At 48.0% G+C, this 23,841-nt stretch overlaps 1 protein-coding gene across 1 annotated transcript in view; it reads left to right on the top strand.

Annotated features, from left to right (window-relative positions):
* Positions 1-23,841, top strand: part of XPNPEP1 (X-prolyl aminopeptidase 1) — a 39,222-nt gene that overhangs the window by 10,414 nt on the left and 4,967 nt on the right. Inside the window, exons 5-18 of the mRNA XM_019556057.1 lie at positions 1,166-1,270; positions 1,689-1,781; positions 2,829-2,972; positions 3,431-3,526; positions 6,692-6,773; positions 8,248-8,458; positions 12,093-12,182; positions 14,341-14,391; positions 15,458-15,516; positions 17,517-17,594; positions 18,429-18,500; positions 20,569-20,629; positions 21,676-21,745; positions 22,924-23,097. Coding sequence (XP_019411602.1) covers positions 1,166-1,270; positions 1,689-1,781; positions 2,829-2,972; positions 3,431-3,526; positions 6,692-6,773; positions 8,248-8,458; positions 12,093-12,182; positions 14,341-14,391; positions 15,458-15,516; positions 17,517-17,594; positions 18,429-18,500; positions 20,569-20,629; positions 21,676-21,745; positions 22,924-23,097 — 1,386 coding nt within the window. The remainder of the gene's footprint in view (positions 1-1,165; positions 1,271-1,688; positions 1,782-2,828; positions 2,973-3,430; positions 3,527-6,691; positions 6,774-8,247; positions 8,459-12,092; positions 12,183-14,340; positions 14,392-15,457; positions 15,517-17,516; positions 17,595-18,428; positions 18,501-20,568; positions 20,630-21,675; positions 21,746-22,923; positions 23,098-23,841) is intronic.

A 23,841-nucleotide genomic window follows, 5' to 3' on the forward strand; every position in this document is an offset into this window, starting at 1 on the left:
CGTTACTTCATACATTGTGGGTGGCTTCCTCACATCCTTCCTTTCTCTGCTTTGAATCCTCTCCTTGTATTTGGAAACACTTTGTTCCTGCCTCTAGGACCTGATGTTTCCGGCTTGGTCTGTCCTGGGCTCAGACAGCATGTGCTGAATGAAAGCTTTTATTTTAAAATGGTTCAGGCTCAAGCAGCTTAAAAAGGCTTTGGTGAGCTTAGATGGGGCTTTGAAGTTGTCCTCCAGCAAGTTCTATTTGTAAGAGAGAAAATAGCCACTTGTAGGGCTGGGCCTAGGACTCGGGAGACTTGGGTTCAAATCCTACCTCTGCCACAGATTTCCTTTATAACCTTGGTCAAGCCTCTTAACATCTTTGCCCTTGATCTAACAAGTGATATAAACACATGCTCTCACTGAAGCATGTGAATGATCCCATTGACTTCAGTTCCTGTTTCTTTGGTACCTTGTGATATTATCCATGCCACCACAGCTTTGCACCCTAAAGTGAAGTTAATCTTACTTCCTTTCTTCCACTCTGTCTTGTTTACTGGGACAGGGACTGCCCCCATCATGTGTTAGTGTTGAGCTCCAGTCTCTTGGGCCCAACCTGTTGCCCGGTCACAGTAATTCTGGAAAGAGGGATTTGGTTCATTCACACTGGGCACATCTGCACGGGACTTTTACTGTGGACCTGACTAGCTCCTCAGTAAAGTGTCAGCGTCTACAGATGAGGTGCTATTAGGCCGCAGTAAACTAATTAACTCTGCTGTAGGCTAGTACTGCCCAACACAAGTGCTATCCTATGGTGAAATTATTTACTGTGTTGCAGTGCATGTCTAGAAGCTCACTCTCATACCCTAGCCAGCCACTCTGCAGCATGTTGAGCCCTGGGTTGGCAGGCTACTGGGTTGGCATGGCTGGGCTGGGCTTAAGCCAAACCAGTCTGAAGGGGCTGGAAAGATATGTTCAGCCCCCTGCTGTAGACTGTCCGATGCAGGACTCTAAAGGGGTTTGCAGCTTAATTGGATGCAACAGTCCATGTTCCTATTAGTACGGTGTTAGACCTGTGAATGAGGTACCAAACACGTTAGTCTCTGCCTGCCTGGATTCTGATAACAAGAAACATTCCCTTTTCCTTGCTCCCCATTATACTGCTGTTATACTCCCCACCCAGGTACTGCCATTATAACCGAGCAGAATGCAGCCATGTGGACGGATGGACGCTACTTTCTGCAGGCAGCCAGTCAAATGGACAACAACTGGACTCTCATGAAGATGGGTGAGTGGGAGTCCATGCTATTGATGCACATTGCGAGCTATGTGGAGAGTCTGTACAGTCTGGCTAGTGGATGCCAGAGCATATGAGGGCACTCATGCCAGTCTAGTGCCCTTCACAGCATTAGAGTTTCTTTCAAGAGGGAGATGGCAGGAATAGGGTTGTGTATCTGCAGGAGATGCCACATGCATATCATAAAATCACAGAAAATGAGGGTTGGAAGGGACCTCAGGAGGTTATGTAGTCCAGCCCTCTGCTGAAAGCAGGACCAGGCCCAACCCGATCAGTCTAGGCATATCTTCGCATGTGCTTGAAACTGTGACTTTGCTGTTGGCATGGGCTGTATTGGAAAGGTCCATAGACACCACTGCTGCATCCTTCTCTCTTTGAATGCTATTTAAACCCTCCTTCTCTCCTTTAGGGGTGAAGGATACTCCTTCTCAGGAGGACTGGCTAGTGAGTGTGCTCCCAGAGGGCTCCAGAGTTGGAGTGGACCCTTTCATCATATCAGCTGGTAAGTTCATGCGCTTCCTTCTAGCTTGGGGGAATTAGATTCTGCTTACTTGAAGATTCCTAGCAGTTTTAGGAGGACGGAGGATCCATCCTTATTTCCCAGGTTCAGTGTATGTGATGAAACTGTTAAAAGCTGCTGCATTCCAGTTCAGAGGTGACTGTGTAATAGACAGTCACCTATTACATGGCCACCGCTGTGTAGTAGGTGTGATTGACCCAGGGACAATCAGTTACTGTATGCATCAGGTTCTGGCTAATATTTGCTTGAAGGTATCATGCATCACTAGGTCCCCAAAGAGGTACATCAGCATGCTACAAAATAAACCTTCAGGTTCTCTAGGATCCTGTCAGTAGCTGCAATGGCTGCATCTTGCTGGAGCGTGGAATAAATTGTACACAGCAGGATTGCATAAGGAGACAAAGGCTTTGCGTGGCTTCCTGGTCACGCCTACCTAATCCCAGTCATAAGGTCAGAGGTGCAGGACCTGAGCACAGGTATACCCAAGACCTTCATAAGAGGCAGAGTCAATAGCCACCTTCCTCCTGGCATTTGCAGTCTTTCTGGCATGCATGTCTTGTCTATGGTGCATGAACCAGCATCTGGTCCCTAGGTTAGAAAATTCATTTTTCACTGAACCTTCAGGGTCTGCCTGTCAGTCTAGTCCTTGTGTGGCTAGAGTATGTGGGTGTCTAGGATATATGCTATATCCCATAAAAATGTGGGCCCCAGCCATATTTTTTGAGATGATGAAATTATTTCATTGACACCACTGTTTGTGCATTGGGCCTGTGGGGAGATTGGGCGTCAGGAGTCTAGTGTATGTAGTTGCTTCCAGCCTCCAAAGGCTGGGTCCAGGGAGGTCAGCGGAGGTCCTAAAACCTCCAAGGATGGAGATCTCGTTGTCTTCTTACGTGCTTTGGGAGAGGAAAAGCAAGCCAAAGGGAAGGAGAAAGCTCAGACTTTTCCAGCTTCCCCTCACAAAGAGGGGACATTAGCGTTTCACTGTTTGCCTTTGTAGTCAGCTCTGAACTCTCTCCCCTTTGGCAGATCAGTGGAAGAGGATGTCCAAAGTCTTGAGAAGTGCTGGCCACACTCTCGTGCCAGTCTCAGAGAACCTCATTGATGTGGTCTGGGTAGATCGCCCTCAGCGACCTTGCAAACCTCTGATCACCCTGGGTCTCAGTTACACAGGTCAGTGGGATCAAACCTTGGGCTGGATTCTCTTTCAATCCTTTCTTTGTCCTCTCTTTCCCCATTAAAATGACGTGAGAAGTTTGACAACAGCCCAGAAAAGTCTGATTAAATTAAGGATCTAACAAGACTCCATTTATTCTCTTCCAGGTTTTCTGAAAACCAGAAACAAGTTTTTGGAGTCTGGAGTCCATAGAGCTGGGTGCATTAAAAATATGTCTTTGGGAAAAGGGAACACTTAGTTTGAGACCCAGCTGTGTCCATAAAGGAAGGGGAAGGGGAAGGGGAAGGGGAACAGGTCAACAATAGGTTGTTTGGCTCTGCTGAAATTCTGGTCTTTTGTTACCTTGCATCGTGGCTGTTCCCTGCTGTTTTTATTCCTAGTAATAGAGGAACTGTAGCACATGCAGTTAAAGAACAAACCTCTCCTCAGACAGCGTCTGTTGTGTATTTTGCAGGGGTGGGCTGGAAAGAGAAGATCACAATTCTGCGCCTGAAGATGGCTGAGAGAAAGGTCCCATGGCTTGTGGTTACAGCCTTGGATGAAGTAGCATGCAAGTATCCCACCTGCCTGGGTTGTTAGCTATCCGTATCCGTCTCTTGTACAACATAACTCTCCCTCACGGCTGGGACAGGAGAGAGGGAGCCAGTGCCAAGAGGTGGAGATTATGCCAGGGGTTTGCGTGTTGTGTGTTGATTAACTTGTATCAGATGCAGCTGTGAGACGGGCATAAGTGGTGAGCATTCATTTCCAGGGGCCCAGCAGTTTGCTCTCACTCATGGTGATGTAAATTCAGAGGAGTTGGGAGCAGATCTTGGCTCTGTGTCTGCAGCAAATCACTACACTTGAAACACAGCCCAGGAGACAAGGGAAAGGGAGGTCGTGTATTAAACCCAGGCAGCTTGAGGAAGGAACTGACTGATGAGATATTCTAGCCATAAAATATCCTGTAGTCCTCGCCACCTTTCCCTCACTACCTCCAGAACAAGGCAGCTGTTTTAAACTCTTGAAGCCTTTCCAGCTAGGGGTGCCATTACCGCAGCAAAGCTGTTGGTGTCTCTTTGCTCACAAGGTGTCACCGGCAGCATGAGTCTCTCAGGCTAGTGTACATGCACATGCTTTCCACAAGGCTCTTGGTGGCTTTCACATGTGCTGAAACTAGGCCCCAGCTCTCTCTCTTCAGTGTGCAGACTCCTGTAACATGACCCAGTGGGTCCATTGCTAGTCCCCACTTCATAGGATTACAGACAATGGGGGTGGGAAGGGACCTCAGGAGGTCACATCTAGTCCAACCCCCTGCTCCAAGCAAGACCATCTCCAACTAGATCATCCCAGCCAAGGCTTGGTCTACCCTGGTCTTAAAAACCTCCAGGGATGGAGAGTCCACCACCTCTCTGGGTAACCTTGTTCCAGTGCTTTACTATCCTCCCAGTGAGACAGTTTTTCCTAATATCTAACATAAACTTCCCTTGCTGCAACTTGAGACCGTTGCTCATTGTCCTGTCATCTGCCCCCACTGAGAACAGTCCAGCTCCATCCTCTTTGCAACCCCCCTGCAGGGAGTTGAAGGCTGCTATTCAATCCTCCCTCAGTCTTCTCTTCTCTGGACTAAATAAGCCCAGTTCCTTCAGCCTTTCCTCGTACATCATGTGCCTCAGCCCCCAAACCCTTTTTGTTGTCCTCCATTGGAATCCGTCCAATTTGCCTACATCCTTTCTGTAGTGGGGGGCCTAAAACTGGACACAGGACTCCAGCTGCGGCCTCAGCAGTGCTGAATGGAGGAGAAGAATCACCTCCCTCCATCTACTGGCAATGTTCCTACTAATGCAGCACAGCATGCCATTAGCCTCCTTCTCAAGTGCACACTGCTGGCTCATACTCAGCTTATTGTCCACTGCAACCCCAGGTCCTTTTCTGCAGGACTTTGTACTTCTCCTTATTGAACCTCATGAGATTTCTTTTGGTCCAGTCCTCCAGTTTGTCTAGGTACCTCTGAACCCTAGCTCTGCCCTCCAGCATTTCTCCTCCTCTGCAGACTTGGTGAGGGTGCACATGTCTGCCTCTGGGTTAGACTGAGTGCAAGTGGGGACAAAGCACTGACCAAGCACCAGCAGGAGCTTCCCCATGGGTCATGGGTTCCTAGTGTACCCAGCACTTTGTTATCCTATTTTGGCCTCTATCCCAAGCCTCAGAGGTCCGCTGGACTGGTGAGAGCAACGCCAGAACAGGCCTGAGGAGACTATAATTGCTGCCTAATGAGCAAGCATAATATCTCTGAACCCCAGACTGAGCCTAGAATACACCCTGGTGGAGACACCTGTGTCCTGCTGTTGCCTTGTCAGGACCGTACCTGAGGAAGAGCAACAAGAGCGGTGCTCAGCAGCGCTAGCATTGTTTGAGCTTTGTGTGCTTCATGCTTCGTGTGTTTGACATATGCTGTGTCATGAGCAGCACGTGCTTGGGAGTACAAATGACCCTAACAAATTTTCAGTTCCACTGTAGAAACAACACACCTGATACTGCTGCTGCAGTCACAAGTACAGTCAGTGCAACGCGTATGCATTTCTATAAGTAAGCCCGGGGCCTCCTGTGTTGAAGGGGAAATGCATCTGATAGCAGCGAATGCGACCCTAGGGAGCCCTCAGTTAGCAGAGAATGGCTTCTTTCCTTCGATATTTACACTGCTTTCCAGTTAAAGCAGGGACATATCCCAGCTCTCAGGTGGTTACAGCCTCTACGTGGCAAGGGTTGACCATGAAGAAGGGGGTTTGGGAAAGACTAATAGTAGCATACAGAGAGATCATAGGAGACACTTATTTCCAGGTGCTGATCTGGTTCCCTCTTCCCTTCCCATGTTTGAACCCATATATTTAGCCATTGCATTTTGTAATTTTCAAAACTGGGACAGCTTTTGCAGGTGAGGGGGTGACGCTGAAGAGGACACCAACACTTCCTCACTGTATGGGGACCTTCATTTGGCTTAGCAGGCACATAACTTCTCCTTCAGCATAGAGGTCTGTGGGGGTCTGCTTCTTTTGGGTTACCTGTTCTCTCCCGGGGACAGAAGCAATATACTGTTTTTGATGCGACTGAAATCACACAGCCTTCAGGGTGCCGTGCCAGCCTAGCATTTAGGAGATACAAATGCTGTTCCTTATCCCCTAGTGAACATTTCCAAAAGGGGACTGACCCCTCCTAGTCAGAGGGCTCAACATGACTTCCGGAGTTGCTGAATACCCAGCTTCTCACCTGTGGCTGAAGGTGAACAGCAGTTTTGAAAATCAAAGCCGCCCAGGGTCTGAAATTCAGGGTACCCAAAGCAAAGGCCACTTTGGAGTATTAGGGCATTTGCTTTCTCCTGTACCAAAAATGCTGTCTGCTAGAAGTACCTTCTTGGCTAGGTGGGTTTAGCATAGGAGTTTTTCATGGACACTTCGTAGCCTGCTTGCCCCTGTGGTATGCCAGATATTTGCAAACTAGTCCCTGTCTTTAGAGGTGGGTATGAGATCTGTTAGCTTGGTAGCTATGGCTCCAGTGCCATCTTGCGGTGAAAGTCCGTTACTTCCAATAAAGCAATAAGGATTGCAGGCACTGGAGCCTGGCTTTAATGCACTGTCAGTTTGCATTAAACCTCAGTCTGTTTTTTTTTTTTTTTCCTTTAATACTGTTGATCTTAAACATGAAGACAGGGCTATAATTATGGGCTCTCTCCTTCTAGGGCTGTTCAATCTCCGAGGCTCCGATGTTGAATACAATCCCGTATTTTTTGCTTATGCCATCATAGGAATTAACAGCATCAGGTATTTGTGTTTGCCCCTTCCTTATCTCGTCTAATTGTTGCCTGAGGATCCAAGCCCGTTTTCTCCCCAAACCTGGTTCTGGCATTGTGTGCGTCTCTTTAAATTGCCTTTGCAATGCCCCTCCCTAGCATTTTTTATCTCACTGCAGCAGGAGAATGAGTGGGTCAGGGAGATTTGATTATGTTCTTGTCTGTGCAGCTGGCTGGGTGATCCAGGGCAAAATGCTTTTGTCTCTTTGTGCTGCACTTTCTCCATCTGTAAAAACAGGACTATGCAAAGCCCTTTCTGATCTTTGTGGTGTCCAGAGCATTTGCCCCAGGTACAGATGCAAGAGAACTTATTCCCCTGGGGCAATTCCAGGAGGTGATTCACCAGAGTCATGTAAAAACCACAGCATCTTTTGCTGCTGCGTCCAGGGGTTTGAGCACTGACCTGCGCCCCGATCCTGTTCCTTGCAACAGGCTTCATGGCTGATTCTGGGATTGTTAGAATACATCACACTGCCTGCCAAATGTGCGTGGTCTAATGCAGAGGCTGGCAACCTTCAACAAGCCACAGGCCAGAACAACCAGATTCCAGTCCAACATAGGCTGGTGGCTTCTGCATTTGTGGGGCTTCACCTGTGCCCCCAGATCCTGGGAGCTGTGCCTGTACCAGCACCACTGCCATGTCTCCCTGCTCCCTGGCTGCAGCGCAGGCATAGCTTCCAGCCCATGGAGAGCTGCAGTGGGGCTGGGCATCTACAAATGGCATCTGCACCGCTGCAACTTCTCCCTGATCTCCCCCAACCCTGGCTGCATTGCAGGCACAGCTGGAAGCTGTCTGGCTTTGGCATAGCTGCTTGCTAGCTAGCCTTGTTGTGGGCATGGGCAAGGGCAATGCCCTCCAGCTCAGCAGGCTCCACGAGCTGTACGTTGCTGACCCCTGGTCTAATGCTTAGCACCCGGCCCCGGGGGTTCTGTTCATAACTGCAGTGTAGTGCTACAGGGGTGGCCAGCCTGCAGCATGGGCACCACAAGTGGCTCAGGCAGTTTCTGTGTGGGGCGCATGGCAGATTGGGGAATGGCGCAGAAAGCAGAGCAGCAGATCAGGCATGGAGCACAAGGCAGGGGGCAGAAAGGAGGACAGCAGGTTGGGCTGGGGAAGAGGATCAGAGTGGCTCTTAGGGTGGGTGTGGGGCTAATTTATAGCACACCTTCCAAAAAAGCAGCCCCCCACTGTTGTACTGTATGTATGTTTTGCGACTCAGTGTCCGTTTGCAAAACAGAGGACATGTACCTCCTGGGGGAGGGCTGAGGCTGTATTTCAGAGTGAGGTGCAAAGTGCTTGGAGGTCAGATGGCCTGAAGTACTACTTTTTATCAGTAAAAGCCTTTTCTCTCCACTAAATGTCACCAGCACAGCAGGATTCCCCTGCAACTCTCCCTTCCCATCTCACTGGCACTCATGTGCTCCCTCCCGATATATTCCTGCAGGCTGTTTATCGATGGCGACCGCATGACAGACCCGGCTGTGAGGAAGCATCTGCAGCTCGATTCCACCTTGGAGCCTGAGTTTAAAATTCAGGTGTTGCCATATGAGTCGATCCTGACAGAGCTGCAGGCCATCTGCACGGGTCTCTCTCCCAAGGAGAAAGTGTGGCTTAGCGACAAAGCCAGCTATGCCCTGACCGAGGCCATTCCCAAGGTTTGTGTGTCCTGGCCAGGGAGGAAGACCCCTCCTTGAAATTCAGTCCTACAGCAAGTGGTTTTAATTAAGGCACCTGCTCTTGCCTTCCCCTCAGCACCAAGCGAGGGCTGCAGGTCTTGTTTCCTACAGGAGAGCAGCTTTGAAGACAGTGCCAAGCTAACAGAGGGCTGCTTAATGCTGAGTTTGCTGTCACTGGAGCAGGCCTTGCAGCTTGTTAAGCCGATTTACCCGAAGAATTGTCAGATTAAGACAAAACAAGCATACTGTGGGCGGAGGGGTGGGGTGATCTGGGTGAGGTAAGGTCACTGCACTTGCAGCTTGAGAAGAGTGCACATGCAGACAAGAAATAGGAGCAGCTTTATTTAGTGTGCCTTAAAAGTCGGCAGTGGATTGATTCTCCTTCTGTGTTACAAGTTTATAGCATAGGGGCAAAAAGTACAGGGCCTGACAGATATTCAACAGGGGCAATATCTGAGTGAGGCAGGACTTGTCTTCACGCAGTGAGGAATTTCACTGAGCAGCTGGCTGCATGAAATAGCTGGTTGCCCTTGCAGTGGGTGAGCCGGTCTGCTTTCTGACACTTTTAAACTCCGAATTGCTTTAATCCTCCCATGTGTAGTAGTGCTTGGACCAATCCCTTCTGGGATTCCTGAAGCCCTTTTTTCATAGGTTCTCTTGTCCCACTATGGAAAATCATAGTCTTCCTCAAACACAACCTGCTTATTGAAGAAAAGGGCTGCACCCACAGCCAGACAGACTTCCACATAGCTCGAGTTCCAGCTGTATTTTGGCCCTGTTTACCAGGGACCCCACCTTGTCTTTGTGGCATGCCACACAGACACATCTAGTGAAAGATACTGCAAGGTAGCACAGTGCTCTCAAGTGTTATTGCTGGCGGTAAGGTCTTCTGGGTTATTTCTAGATTGGGAGCACTGTCAATTAGGGTGGCACTGGGAGGGCCAGGTGCAGTTGCAATGCTCCCAGAGGGGGCAGTGGTTGCATCCTCTGTTAGTTCAGTGGACCTGAGTTGACTTTGCCCATGTGTCTTAACCTCGTGACACAAAGAGCTTGGGTCATTAAGGCCCAGACTCTGTTAGGCTGGTAAGTGGTGCCCAGTGGGTGCATTTGGCGTGCATTAGTCATTGGACAAAAAGGGTAGATAGTGGTGGCACCTTGCCTATGAGGGCAGTGCCCACAACTCTGAGACATAGCCAGGCTCCCTCTCCCTTGCAGCTGTCCTTGCCAACCAGTGGGCTGTCTTCAACAGAGAGTGGAGGGTGCTCTGGCCCTGCCTAGCCTTTGTGGCCACCCACTGCCCTGGTAGGCAGGAGGGATGGGTTCAAACCCCCTCTAGGCTGAGGAGGGAGGCCTAGAATTTGGGTCTCCCACTTCCTGGGGAAGTGGCTTAACCACTGAGGTGGGAAAGGATCACCACAGAGCTCAAGTGGCTGGAATGGATCCCTTCTGAGCCTGCTTGGAAGGACAAGATGAATTGTGAACCTAAAATCTGTGTAACTAAAGTTGGCCATATGTAGCCTACCTGCCTGCCGAAAAGGGGAGCTGCATTTGTACCTGCATAGGGGCACAGCACTTAGCACTCAAATCCTGTTGACAGGATTGGGCCTGAAACATGCAAAAAGGGTCGATGCCCCTTCTCATGCAAAAAGTCCGTGGGTTTTTATGAACTAGGTAGGTTTTCCATCGTCTGAAAGATGCATCCTCCAAGCAGTAGAGGCTCTTAATTGTCTCCCCACGTTGCATGCATCTAGACAGACTCCAGTTTGTCCAGTTACACGTGCTGGTCAGTCTGGCTGGGGGAGCCAGAAAGGTGTGTTGTTTTTCTCTGAGTAACAATGACATTCGATAATATAGAACAGCAATTTCTTTCCTCTTCCCACTGGGGCAGATGGATATACTGAATAGGATCCTGTGCCCTGTGCCTTTCTGCCAGCTCTTAAGAGATATGCACGCACTTTGCCTTATATCGTGTGTAAGCCAGGTAAAAGCTCCCTATTCCTCCGCCCAGTTAAACATGCCACCCCAGCAGTGTTGGAGACATTGCTTGGTTCCTGTTGGCTACTGAGCTAGGAAATCATTGCCAAGTGCTGATGTGCTCTATGACAGCCCGCAGTTACTAGGTTTGCTTGCTGGGGGAAGAAGGACAAAGGGGCTGGAGCTGCAGCTGAGTAAATCAATGCACTTTTGTTTTCTTCACCAAATGCTCAGCCAGGTTAGTTGAATGCAGAGTGCCTGGTCCTCAGCTGATGTGAATTGTCAGAGCCTAGTGGAAGTAGGGCCATGGCCATGTATGAAGCCGAGACTCTGGCTCCTGGGAGGAAATGCTGGTATTTTATATTTTATATTACATCAGTTTTGTAAGGCTCCAGCTACACACCATGCTAGACAGGCTGTAGATACATAATGAGTGATAATCTTTGCCTTGAAGAGCCCTAAATAGACAAAGGATAGGAGGCGGCGAAAAGAAATGAAGTGATTTGCCCAACATCAGACTAAAGGTAGTCTTGCTCCCTGTCCTGTGTTCAGGTCACTGCCTCTGTGCCAGTTTATATCAGCTGAGCATATGGCTTAAAGCAGGGATGCTAGTCCTTGGCCCATCAGCCCGTTCTGGCCTGTGGAGCTGTTCTCAAGCCTGCTGGGCTCCCCACAGGTCCAAAATTTGGGGACATGGCAGAAGTGGCAGTGTTAATTGGTGCCAAATTTCTGGACCTGGGGAACACTGGTGGACTGGTTATTGTGGACGTGAGTGCTAGGGTGGGTATGCAGGACTGAGGTGGCAGTGAACCAGATCCTGGCATGTGAGGCTGGGCCAAGGCACGTGGGCCCCTTCCGCACTAGGGATCTGGCTCATGGACTAACCTGTACCGCTCATCTGGCCTCTGGAGCTGAAAGGTTGGGCACTGCCGGCACAGAGTGTTTTAAAGGCTGCTGATATGCTGCTTGGGATACCATAGGGATCTTGATCACACTTCATCCAAGCCATATACCAGTATTGGCAAGAGGCCTGTGTATCCTGTAACAGACCTTACAAACTCTTCAGCATAAGTAGACTCTTAACAGAAGAGAAATAGGCCCTGACTGTGCAGAGAGGCCAGACCCCAGTTGGAGATTGATACCAATGGGGAACCGCCTGCAGACAAGCTAGGGCTCCTGGACAGTCTTTACTTAAACTCTGGGTGTAACATCCCTCAGGCCAGCAGAGGAGTGAGCAAAACAGAGCTTTGTCATGCTTCCTTCTTCCTGGTCCTACTTACAACACATCCCTTCTTGCCATTTTGCTGGGAGTAGCTGGTCTAAGAGATGATAGCACCACTTCTGTCAGTTATCTATGCTAGTTCTGCACCAGGAGAATCCTTCACTGGCCATCTCTGCCTGCCATGGTTGTCCCAAGAGCAGCACAAGGTTTTCGGTATGGTACATGACTGAATTTTAGTTCCTTCTTTGAGTGATGATGAAACCATTTCTTCCCTGTATACCATGCAGAGCTTAGCCAACTCAACCTAAGACAAAGTTGTTAGTTGAAGGGTATTGTAGAAGAACAAATAGTGACTGTTCTAAAAACAAAGATATTAAATTGTCAAGATGAGTTGTAATTCCTGTCTGTCTGCTCTAGGTTCACCGATACCTCACCCCGTATACACCTATCTGCCTGGGAAAAGCTGTGAAGAATGAGGCAGAAACAGCAGGCATGAGAAGAGCACATGTAAGTGAAACTGAGATCCTATCTTGCTACATCCGGCATCCTTATACAGCTGCAGATAGTATTTTGCTTTCAGACCTGGGGTTGTGTTTCCAGTGGATGTAATTCACTGTGAATTTGAGAGCCACTCAGGATTTGGATGGCCCGCTGGAATATTTTTCTCTTTCCTCACCTTTTGTCAGGTGTCTACCACCATCAGTGGAGGTTTTCTGCTCAGTTACTCAGTGCACCCTTAAAGCTGTGGATGGCATGTGTAGTAGTGCTACTTAGTGCCCTTGTGCTGTTTGGGAACTACCTCGTGTTCAACATAGTGCTGCTGACTGTGAGCCCTTGGGTGGACACCATATCTGAACAGGTCTTAGTCCAGTGGGTCCCAGGTCCCAGTCAGGCCTTTCCTCCATTGGCATTGCATCTGTTACTCCTTTACAGACATGTCCTAATAATGCCATGGCACAGAGAATAAAGAACCAAAAGAATCCCTTCCAAACAATCATAAAAAGCCCTCTGACCAAGCCAGTTTCTAGCGGTTAGTTATTTTGGTTGTCATGATTTTTGGGTGGCCAACTTGACTCCCTAAACTGGGACTGATCTTTTTGAAAGGGCAGCATTCCCAGCCCGAGAAAAGTCAGGCTCAGGTTGGGCCACCAAAATTATCTGTCACTTTTGACAATCTTGCCTCTTCTTTCCTTCCTTCTCCATATCCTTCAAGCATCCGTTTTCTTCAGAAAGGATGTGGACAAATTAGAGAGGGCAACAATAATGATTGGGGGCTGGGGCACATGCCTTGGGAGGAGAGACAGAGGGAACTGGGCTGGTTTAGTCTGGAGAAAAGAAGACTGAAGGGGGATTGAACAGCAGCCTTCAACTCCCTGCAGGGAGGTTTCAAAGAGGATGGAGCTGGGCTGTTCTCCGTGGGGGCAGATGGTGGGACAAGGAGCAACGGGCTGAAGTTGCAGCAAGGGAAGTTTAGGTTGGATATTAGGAAAAACGCCCAGTAGGAGGGTAGTAAAGCACTGGAACAGGTTACCTAGAGAAGTTGTGGACTCTCTATCCCCAGAGGTTTTTAAGACCTGGCTAGACAGCCTTGTCTGGGATGATTTAGTTGGGGCTGGTCTTGCTTGGAACAGGGGGTTGGACTGGATGTGACCTCCTGAGGTCCTTTCCAAGCTTCGTTTTCTATGATTCTATGATACTGTTTCTGGGCTTTCAGTCCCCAAGCTCGGAGCCGTTCTGGATGGACATTGAGCATCTGTGCATGTTTTATGATTCCCATCTAATCTTTGGCTTATGGCTGTGTCTACACCATGACAGCTGCTTCCTCAGAATTGGTACATCTGCTGCACACACTGACAGGGAGCCAGCCTGACCCACAGCCTTCATGGCCATTTCACATTTGCAGACTGCAAATTCAATTAAAGCCTTTGAAGACCTGGTCCATGAAGGTGCCGAGAGGGGTGGAGCTCTCTCAACACCCACCTCAAAGTAGCATGCGTCAGGAGATGTGATACATTAGGTGCCTTGTGATTAATGCATATGTAGACATGTGAATTGGCTACATCATGAAGGTACAGAGTGTTATTTAGTTCAGATTCCAGATGCAGATATTCTTGGATCAATCTTTTTTACCTTTGACCCATTCCCAGGGTGTTGCAGAGACTCTGCAAAAACCATAGGCACATAAATGGGAGGAAAAAATCAGACCTAATGAAATATTTAAACCAGCTGTAGAAGGCGCTGAGACCAAAATCAGCTAGGCCTATCTTTGCCAGTGAGTCCCTTGGTCAGTCTTGGGCACACCACTTCATCTCTCTGAGCCTCAGTTTACCCCTCAGAGAACTCAGGCCCTCTTACAAAAGACACATTGGGAGGTGTTGGCATCAGGCTTGCACTTGGCAATCCCTGGTGAGCTACAGCTCCTCTGCAAACCTTTATTAACATTTATTTTATTGATCTGGTACATTTCCAGTGCTGACATTAATCACAGAAGTTAGAGACCGGAAAGACCTCTTAGATCAACTAGCTCATCTCCCTGCCACTGTACCCAGTGTTCATATCTAATTGCCTTGCATAAAAAAAGACTGTCTCCATTGAAGCTTTATAAATCTTACATGAACTCAATTACTTCTCTTTTTTTTTTTTTACTTTACCCATTTTAATATAGATTAAAGATGCTGTTGCCCTGTGTGAGCTCTTTAACTGGCTGGAGAAGGAGGTACAGTATTAATCTCTCATTTTTTAACTTGGGGATTTTATTGCATAATAAAATTCTTCATTAGCATAAACTTGCAAGTAGTCCTGAATATTCTTTAGAGCGCTTAAAACTGTTGTTCTCTGGTAGGTTTTGTGGTTCCTGTTTTCCACCGTCTGATGTTGTGAGTTTGTGTCTGGTTTCCAGGCAAGGCTGGAGAAATTTTTAAAACAGGCTGGCTTTTATCTGACGTGGTCAAAAGGCAGAGCCATCTAACCCTAATACAATGTGCAATGTTACAGGGCCATTCTCAGAATAGCCCCTGGTGTTCGGTGAGTTCAGTTAGGTGCCTACATCCCATTGACTTAACCTGTAAAATCCCCTGGCTGCTTACTGGCATCTTTAGGTGTTTCAGTACCCTGGTAAATCTGGCCTCATGTAATGATTCCTGCTGCTTGTTTTTTCCTTTGCCTGCTGTGCAGGCATGGGAGAAATAGGTTACGTCTGTGGTACAGCCAGTTCAGTGATGGGTAAAATGTAACCTGCATCTCCCCTTTGTTTGGCAATGTACTTTGAGGTCTGCGCAAAAAAGCATTCTGTGAGCATTTGTGCTAAAAATGTAGAATACTGGAAAAAAAAGAGTTAAATCTCGTTTACTTTACATCATTTCTGGTGTCAAAATATTTGCGTTTCAGCTCAGGGCCTGATCCAGCAAACAGCTACTGGTGTGTAAGATGAGATCTTGATACAAGGGAAGTTTTAGGTTGGATGTTTTAACTTGGAAGGTGGTTAAGCACTGGATCAGATTACCCAGCAAGGTGCTGGCAAGGTTTTATGGGTAGGTTAGACAAACATTTGTCTGGGATGGTTTAGGGAGGGATGACCCTGCCTTGAGCAGGCTGCGGGACTAGATGACCTCTTAAGGTCCTGTCCTGCTCAGTTTTTCTAGGATTCTATCTGTGTAACTTTGCCTTCGATGTTCAGATGTGAGACCGGGTTCTGTAAAGTGTAAATACCAAGCATCTCTCATCATTTCTTGCATTTTCTTTGCTAGTTGACTTGCTAACTTAACCCAAATCTTGCCTGTTAGGTTCCAAAGGGCACCGTGACAGAAATATCTGCTGCAGACAAAGCAGAGGAGTTTCGTAGGTAAGGTAAAACCACCGCTGTGACAGGAGTATCTCTGCTAGAGCCTTTCTTCTGGTGGCTTCGCCCTCCTGTTATGAGCCAACCGCCTGCTTACTCACCTGCCACACCTTGATCTTAATTGATTAAATTGACTGATGTAATTAGCAGGAGGCTGCCCACTTTATGTGCCCCAGTGCCAGGGGGCGCTACCTGCAGCTCCTCTTCCACCCCTACACCGCAATCCAAGCCTCACTGACGTAGTTTTTGACCTGGGCCCTGTTGTGGCTTGGCCCTCTCCTTTACCTCCTTGGGGCTTCTCGCTGCCCCCCCTTGCTCTGGGGCTAGGACCAGTGCATCCCAAATGCTGCGCCCTCTCTGGCGCCAGGGTCCCCACACTACCATGGAGTCCCTATGAGGCTTCCTCCAACCCCTAATAGCCTCACCCGGTCCTCCGGTTAAAACAGTAAACACAAAAACACAAAGCCCCTGGGCTATAACGTAAAAAGCTAGACCGTCCGGCCAAACAACATTCAGTCCCTACCAGGAAAACACTCCAACCCCAGCAGCGACCAGGGGATGCTCACACGGTCAGAGCTCTGCCCTCCGTCTGTACTAGCCGAGCTCCTCCTCCCTCAGTCGCCAGAGGGGAACTACCCTCCTGGCCTCCTGCCTGGGCTTATATGGGCCAAGGCCCTGCCCCTTCCTGTCAGCTGGCCCCACTGGTTGCCCTGGCAACCAGCACCTGTGACTCTGGCTGCCCTGGTGACTGGCAGCTGAGCCTCCCCCTTCTTGCCACCAGGGGTCTCTCCTGAGCTGTTCCTCTGCTCTCAGGCCAGGGCACCTGAGTGCTCTGCGACAGCCACTCAGGATTTTTTTCTGCCCTCTAATGCTTTTTTGTCTTTTGCTGCCTTATCCAAGGGAAGTGGTGCTGGCTCCTACCCTGGGGGTCTTTAAGAAGAGGCTTGATGCCTACTTGGCTGGAGTCATTTGAGCCCAGTTTTTCTCTGGCCCAGGCAGCGGGTCGGACTTGAAGATCTACAAGGTCCCTTCTGACCCCACTTCTATGATTTGACTGTTTAGAAAACTTACTCCTCCGTAGGTGCATGTTACCTGATGAGAAACTGCTTTGCAAGGGTGTTTTTCCATGGGGCGTAAAGGGACTTTACTATGCACTGGCTGCGTCCTGGTAACTGTCTGTGTGCATGCTCCTACCCGGTGGTATTTGGAAGCTAAATCACCATTGCTTAGCCATCAGTGAAGGAAGGCCATGGGGAGGAACAGGTCCTGACTACCTGGATCCTGCTTGCCACTCTTTGCTGCTGCTGGTTCTTGACTCTGCACACCAGAAGGAAGGTGGTTTGGATTGTGACGGTTGAGTGGGTAGCCAAGGTGGTCTCATAATTCAAGTCACATGATTGGGTTTAGGGAGAATAGGTTTTGCTTGCCCCATCAGTAGGATGCAGATCGCTTTTCTTGTATTCAGAGGACAATTACGAGGGAGTGGGATTCTCCAGGCAGCTTAGGCTTCCAACACGACTTTTTTATGAAGTGCAGCGCCTGGGCCATTCATGTCCATGAGGGGCTCGGATTCTGCAAACGTGCTTAGATGCCAAACTAAAAATGGCTGTGAATAAGTGTGTATGAATTAAGCTTGCAGTTTTAAGAGCATGAGCTGGAGAGGATGTTGGTGCCCTGGGCTGCGTGGGGATTGAGGTAGTTAGGTACTGCTGAGGACTGACGGAAGATAGAGAGCAGGAGCCTAGCTAGTTAGGGGACGAAGGTCTAATGTGCTTGACTCCTGTACCTCTCTAAGGTCACCTCAGTGGAGAAGCTTGTTCTGGTGGCTCTACAGGACTAAAGTGTTCTTTAGGTGGAGGGAAACATTTTGGGGCAAGTGGGCTGGAGGGGGAGAAGGAGGTTATGAGGCTTCCCGTGACTGCCGTTATGTAGATGGTGCTGGTGACCTCAACTTCCTCTGACTTTTTGCTCTTGCCTGATGTAACCATGCTGTTTCCTTCCAGCCAACAGAATGACTTTGTGGAGCTGAGCTTTGCTACGATATCGAGCACTGGCCCAAATGGCGCTATCATTCACTACAAGTAAGAGAAAGGCAGCTCATGTGTTTCTTCAGCAAGTGCACTTACAGCATCCTGAATTGCTGCTGCTTGGACTCACAGCTGAGTATAGACAAGAGGAAGTATTTGGTTCAGCTAAGGAAAAATGTCCCTGTTGATCATCTTTGGGCAAAGTGTCCTTGCCCCTGGACGAAGATCCAGATGCACCAGCTGGGACTGTCCATTGCACCACCATGGAGCCATCTGAAGTGGTAGCTAGTTCAACCCAGACAGTGGGCCATAATCCGGTGTTTGAGCTGGGAGTGGAGGTGAAACTGATAGTTCATTTTTAGCCCTGGCATGAAAACAGCCTAAATGTTTAGGCCTTGGCCATGCAAGGGGCAGTGAAGATTTTCTTTGTTTCCACCCCTGCATTCACCTAGCCTTGATCTGGAGACTTGTGTTGCTGGATACAGGAAAGCTCAGTCACTTGCAGCTGCCTGTTGAGGTGACTTGTTTGATGAGGTTATTGCTAGGTATTCTGCAGAGAGTGCTGGCTCCTGTTGACAGGTGGGAAAGGGGGGTGGGTTGTTTGCCTGTTTGAAGGTGATGGAGGAAGCTGTGCTGAAATGGGGTCAGGTACACATGCTGAGGATTTAGCTGGAAGGAACATACCCATCCTTAAGCCCTTTGTGGAATTTGCTAAGGCTAAATACACTCATCCCTACATGCCCCAGCTCAGTACTTAATGCAAATTCCATCATATAAACAAGAAAGTGGAGGCAGCAGGTCTAACCTTGCACTTGACCTTGCGGTTGAGCAGGGACTGTGGAAAAGAGATGTTATAATGATGGGACAAATAACTTTTTAATCTAACAGGCCAGTTCCTGAGACCAACAGAACCTTGTCCATGAGTGAGATCTACCTCCTGGATTCTGGAGCTCAGTACAAGTAAGTGGATTCGAGTTGCTATTACACTTAATTCAGGTACACTCCACAAGAACTGCTGCCCCTTGCTAATAGTCTGCAGGGCTGGCTGCTTCATCCCTTTGATAAACATTGCAAAGCTGGACATGCTGCAACGTGCTGTGGAGTTGTTTCTAAAGGCATTTCTCTACTGTACCCTTGTCCTTTGGAAGGTCTCGATGGCCTCAATGAAGCTTTCATGAGGAAATGGAGTAATTATCTTTAAAAATAAAAAATGTTTCTAGGTCGCCAGCATGAATGTAGTTCAGGTCAGCTGGCTCTAAACTGGCTGCCTCTTGCCCTCGAGTGAAATGAATTGGGGTCTTGTTGGCACCCTTGTTGGAGAGACAAAGGACTGAATGGCTCCTTGTTGTGGTGAGTTGCATGTGAATGTGTGAAAGAGGCTGCCCTGGTCAAACCTTGCTGTGTAACGCCTGCCAGCATCCTTGCACACTGAAGAAGTTGTGTTGCTGCATCTCTTTGGGAGCACGCCAGGGTGGGAAGTGGGATTCAGAGCTGCAGCCCTTCTTTGCCTGTCTCAAGTCTAGCAGGGATGGAGTCGGCTACTGCTCTTTGCTAGCAGCTGCTTTAGATGACCTCACTCTCTATAATATTTCAGCTGTGCTAGCTGGGGCTTTGGGGAGCCAGGTTAAAATTGTCCATTCTCCACCTTACTTGCTCACTTCTTACCCCTTGCATATGAGGGATGAGAAGCAGTCCTGCAGACCTGCTCTCTCTCTGTACACTTCAACTGGTGAGGCAGGCTGTCTTGCTCAGCTGGGGAAGGGGGCTTCTATCAGCAACACATTGGTCCGGTGATAAGAGGAAGCCAATGCAGGGAGGTCTGGGAAGAGGACATCCCCATTCTGTGTTGTTACAGGGCTTATGTGGTGTCTGACTGGTCAGTAGAGTCCTGGGTTTGGGATTCCTTTCCCTAGAGGTAGTTCATGTCTTGGGCATGTGGTTGGTGAGAGCTACGTTATCTTTGTGCGTGTTTGACAACTCCAGTCTGTAGCCTCAGTCTCAGGTTGTTTATTCTGGGACCTCTCACAAGCACTAACATCATTAAAAATGAAAGAAGGGACATTTTTATCAGTGTAAATAGATTAGAAGCACTTTGTTCAGCAAGGGAGCAGAGCAGACCTGATGGGTCCTCTGAGAGGAACCGTCTCCTTTGAGCTCTGGCGTTTGTTAGCAGCCTTTTCTAAAGGGCTTTGAAAAGGAGCCGTGTGAACGCACTTTGATAAGATTTCAACAATGAGATCTTTCCCTTCGATGGCCTAATTAACGGTTCCCTTAGTGTCTCAATGAAAAGCAGCCCCTCGAATAAAATATGAGTGGGACATCAGTGGCATTCACCACATATGAGGGCAGAGAGGCTGAGCTTGACACTGCCTAGAAGGTAAATCATGCATTCTTTATGCCCACAGTCTGTGTGCATCATCTCAAGTAGCTGCATAGGGACAGATGTTTCAAGCCTAAATGCTCATTTTGGGGCCTCTTGGGTTTATGAATGCCAAACTAGAGCTGATTGTCAGAGAGCAAGTTCTTGTCACTGTCTCAGGGGTTACTTTTAAACATACTGGGTTGTAGTGTCTGGAGGGCAAAGTAGGCACTAATACCATTGACTTTTTTTTTTTGCAGCCATTAGCTGTCATTGGTACATCCTTTTTTTAAGAACACGGTAACTGTTCTAACTTGTCTTTGTACAAGTGAACTGTAATTCTTCCTTCCCTTCGGTGTGGTGCAAGTGTGCTCTGTATGTTTTACCCACCCTCAAGTTAGCTGCTACTCTACATGTCTAAGAGCTTTGGTCTCCTTTGGGATCCGAGATGACATTTGAGTTGTAAACAATATTGTTTCTTATAGCTGTGCTCAAGAATTCATAGATTTCAAGATAAGGCAGGCTGGAGAATTTCATCCAGTGTTTCCTGCTGTGCTTATATTAATGGGAAATGACCAGCATTATTAGAAGGGTAAAAATGGATTCTTTCCATTCTGATCTTCCTGGTTCCTCTCTTTTACATTGCGTGACTTTGCTCTTGTTTGGAAGGGACGGCACGACGGATGTGACTAGGACAATGCATTTTGGCACCCCATCAGCATATGAAAAGGTAATCGGACATCTCGAGCTTTGCCATTGGGACCACAGTACTAGAAATAGTGGAACAATCATTGCTTTTAAATGGATGGTTTAAAGAAAACTATAAAGATTAGAACTAGAAAACCACTTCGGTCCTGTGCAATCAGAGTGACGTGCTGTATGCCAGCCGGGTGCCCTGAGAGTGATTCAGAAGGAAGCTGGGAGTATTTAGACTTCCAAAATTTACCCTCCAGAAATTATAGAATAGCATATTTGCTATCTCAAAATCAAACTTCACCCACCCTGGCCCCTGAGACGACCCTGATTGGTGGAAGCATGCCTAAAATGTGGTCACTTAACTGACTCCACTAACGAGCCTTAATGTGACAAGAATGTACATGACCAGTTTGTGTCATGTAGGGTTAAACCAAAGTCAGTTTAAAAATCAACTCTGGTATTGGCTTCAACCTGGTTGACATGGTTTTAAGCTGGTATTTAGCCAGTGTAAGAATGTTTACACTGATGCAACTAAATCTATTTAAAATCCCATTTCTAATGATACTAATGCAGTTTTGCAGGTACACTGGGCCTCAGTCTGTCTGTCTAGATACACTTATCACCACAGTCTCTCTGCCATGCCCTCTGTGCTGTTCCTGGGAACAGGCCCAGCATGGAAATGTGCAGGACCCTTGTATGTATGTATGTAACCTTGCACTGAGTCATTCTGTGGCATACAGAAAGTCATTTAAATATGCAATTCTGTTCTGCAAGGTTTTATAGTATATTAGGGAAATACAGCCACAGGGACTTGAACAAAAACAGCTGTATGTTCTGGGGGAATCTGTCAAAGTCCACCTGGTTCTTGCCTGAATCCATTTAAAAAGCATTACTTGCCAAGTCATGTTTTCTGCTCAGAGTTGATCTTTTCATCATGCTTTCCTTTTGTCTCATAGAAAGCAGGGGCAGGGTCTTCAGGAAGTCTCTGTAATGCTTTGGTGACCTACAGGATGCAGCTTTTTCTTCAAAGCTGGTGAAGAATGATACTTTTTGTCTTACTCCATTGTGCTTCCTTGGCAGGAGTGCTTCACCTACGTCCTGAAGGGCCACATCGCTGTGAGCGCAGCCATCTTCCCAAATGGCACCAAAGGTTGGTTGCTGATTGTCCTGAGCAGACAGGAGGGCATATTGGAGGGCAGATTGTAGTGCCTGAAGGATCAGCTGATCATTTAGAAGAGATTGAAGCTTGACAACTTCAAGTGCAGTAGGCAAATGTAGCAATCTTTTATTGTGGGTCTCTATGTAACCATCAAGTTGGATTATGCTTATTGATCTAGCTCTTCTAACACCAGCTGGCACTGAATTCCTTGAGCCGATGCATGTGAGCTAATGGGAAGTTGCGGCTCTGTTTAGTTCAGAAGTTGTAACTTTTCATTGCCAATTGCATTATAAGATACCTGTGGCCACCTAGAACTTTGCTGCTGTTTTTGCGCTGCATAATGTGGCTACTGTAAACTCCATGGCCTTAGCAAAGAGACAACTCGGATCTCCTGCTTTAGAAAGGCAAACTGCTGCTTCTTGAGCTGATGGAGAATCTCCTTTTAGCTGTTAAGATTATGGGGTCCATATTGCACAAAGAAGCTATTCTGATTCCACCCAGTAGAAGACAATGATACATGCAGGTGTGCACGCGCACGTGCATGCACAGAATTTGTTGCAGTATTATTTTTTCCAGTCAGATACCATTTTAAGATTGTTCACTGTTTGCCTTTTCGAGTGGGTGGGGATACATCAACAGAAACGAGAACCTGAACCAAAAAGCAGAGAGCATTTAAAATGGCAGAGGCTAGATTTTCCCATACGGGCACTGAAACTGATGGGCATGCTCCCCATTTTGGTGCTCTAGTTAACTTGTCGGTGTTGCATCGTGCGAAAAGGGATGGCCGTTTTGTGCTCTTAGTCATATCTCCTGTCCTGCCTACAGGGCGATGTCTTTTGAAGAGGAGAGAGCTTTGCATTGTCTATGGGCCATCTGCCCTCTGGGTTCTGTATTGAGTGTGATGACAACTAGGGTGGTTGTTTCAATAATGCAGACACCTGGGGAGGACCTTGTGACTAGGACAGCTACACTAAGTTGCTTTACTTGAAAACGGGTACTATGGTGAGGCTTCGTAGATGGTGTCTGTTTTATAACTCGTAATGGCTTGGGCTTTTACAACTCTCCCATACCCTGACTATGGTCTGAGCTGCCAGTGGGATTTGCAAACACTCTGTCATCCAGCGTGTGCAGTTCTTGCTGATTGTCTGCTTCTTCCCCTTGTCCTGCAGGTCACCTTCTGGATTCTTTTGCCCGCTCTGCCTTGTGGGACACTGGCTTGGACTACCTGCATGGAACGGGACATGGAGTCGGTTCTTTCTTGAATGTGCATGAGGGCCCATGTGGCATTAGCTACAAAACCTTTGCTGACGAGCCCCTGGAAGCTGGCATGGTTGTCTCTGATGGTATTCAGCCCCACTAACTATATGGTTGCAGCAGGACAAACTGCTTAGGGAACACGTCTGAAAAGGAGTGGAGAGGGATGTTTCCTGCCTTATCAGTCTGCCAAGTAATTCCTACTTCAGGATATCTAGAGGAAGACCTGACTAAGCTGGGACAAGTTTCTTAAGACCCCCACAGTCCATCGGGATGCCACAGGCCTGATTCCCGGTTCGTGCCTGTGTCACTGTTAGTCTGGAGATACTGATGGGAAACCAGGTTAGGTGGTAAGATAGGCATGGGAACAGTCTCTTATTCCTCAAGGCAATGTTTGTTTTTAGCTGCAGCAGAGACAGGGGCATCTAAACTCCAAGGAGCTAATCCCAGCTTTGTCACTGGACCATGCAGCAGTCATTTAGCCTTCCCATGACTCTGCCTCCCTAGCAGTGTGATAAATACACTGGGGAAGCCAAACTTTCTAACTCTACTAGTCACCAGCCAAAATCCTGACACACCTGAGACCCAGTTGTAGGGCACAACACGTTCCAGACTGGCGTGCTCCAGAGTCAGTGGTTTGCAGATAGCATCCACACCCCGCTTTTCAACATCCTACAGCCTCCAATAGGCAGAGGCACTAAGGGCCCAGTGCTATATTCCTCAGTTTGAGATCGATGCAAAAACAAATATAATTTTATTGGAATGCACATTAGATTTCCTGCCTTATATATTAAGTTGAAAAAACACAACACACTAGGCATAAATAGTCCAAA

Source organism: Crocodylus porosus, unplaced genomic scaffold (assembly GCF_001723895.1).
Source record: "Crocodylus porosus isolate Cpor-Errol unplaced genomic scaffold, CroPor_comp1, whole genome shotgun sequence".
Taxonomy (NCBI): Eukaryota; Metazoa; Chordata; order Crocodylia; family Crocodylidae; genus Crocodylus; species Crocodylus porosus.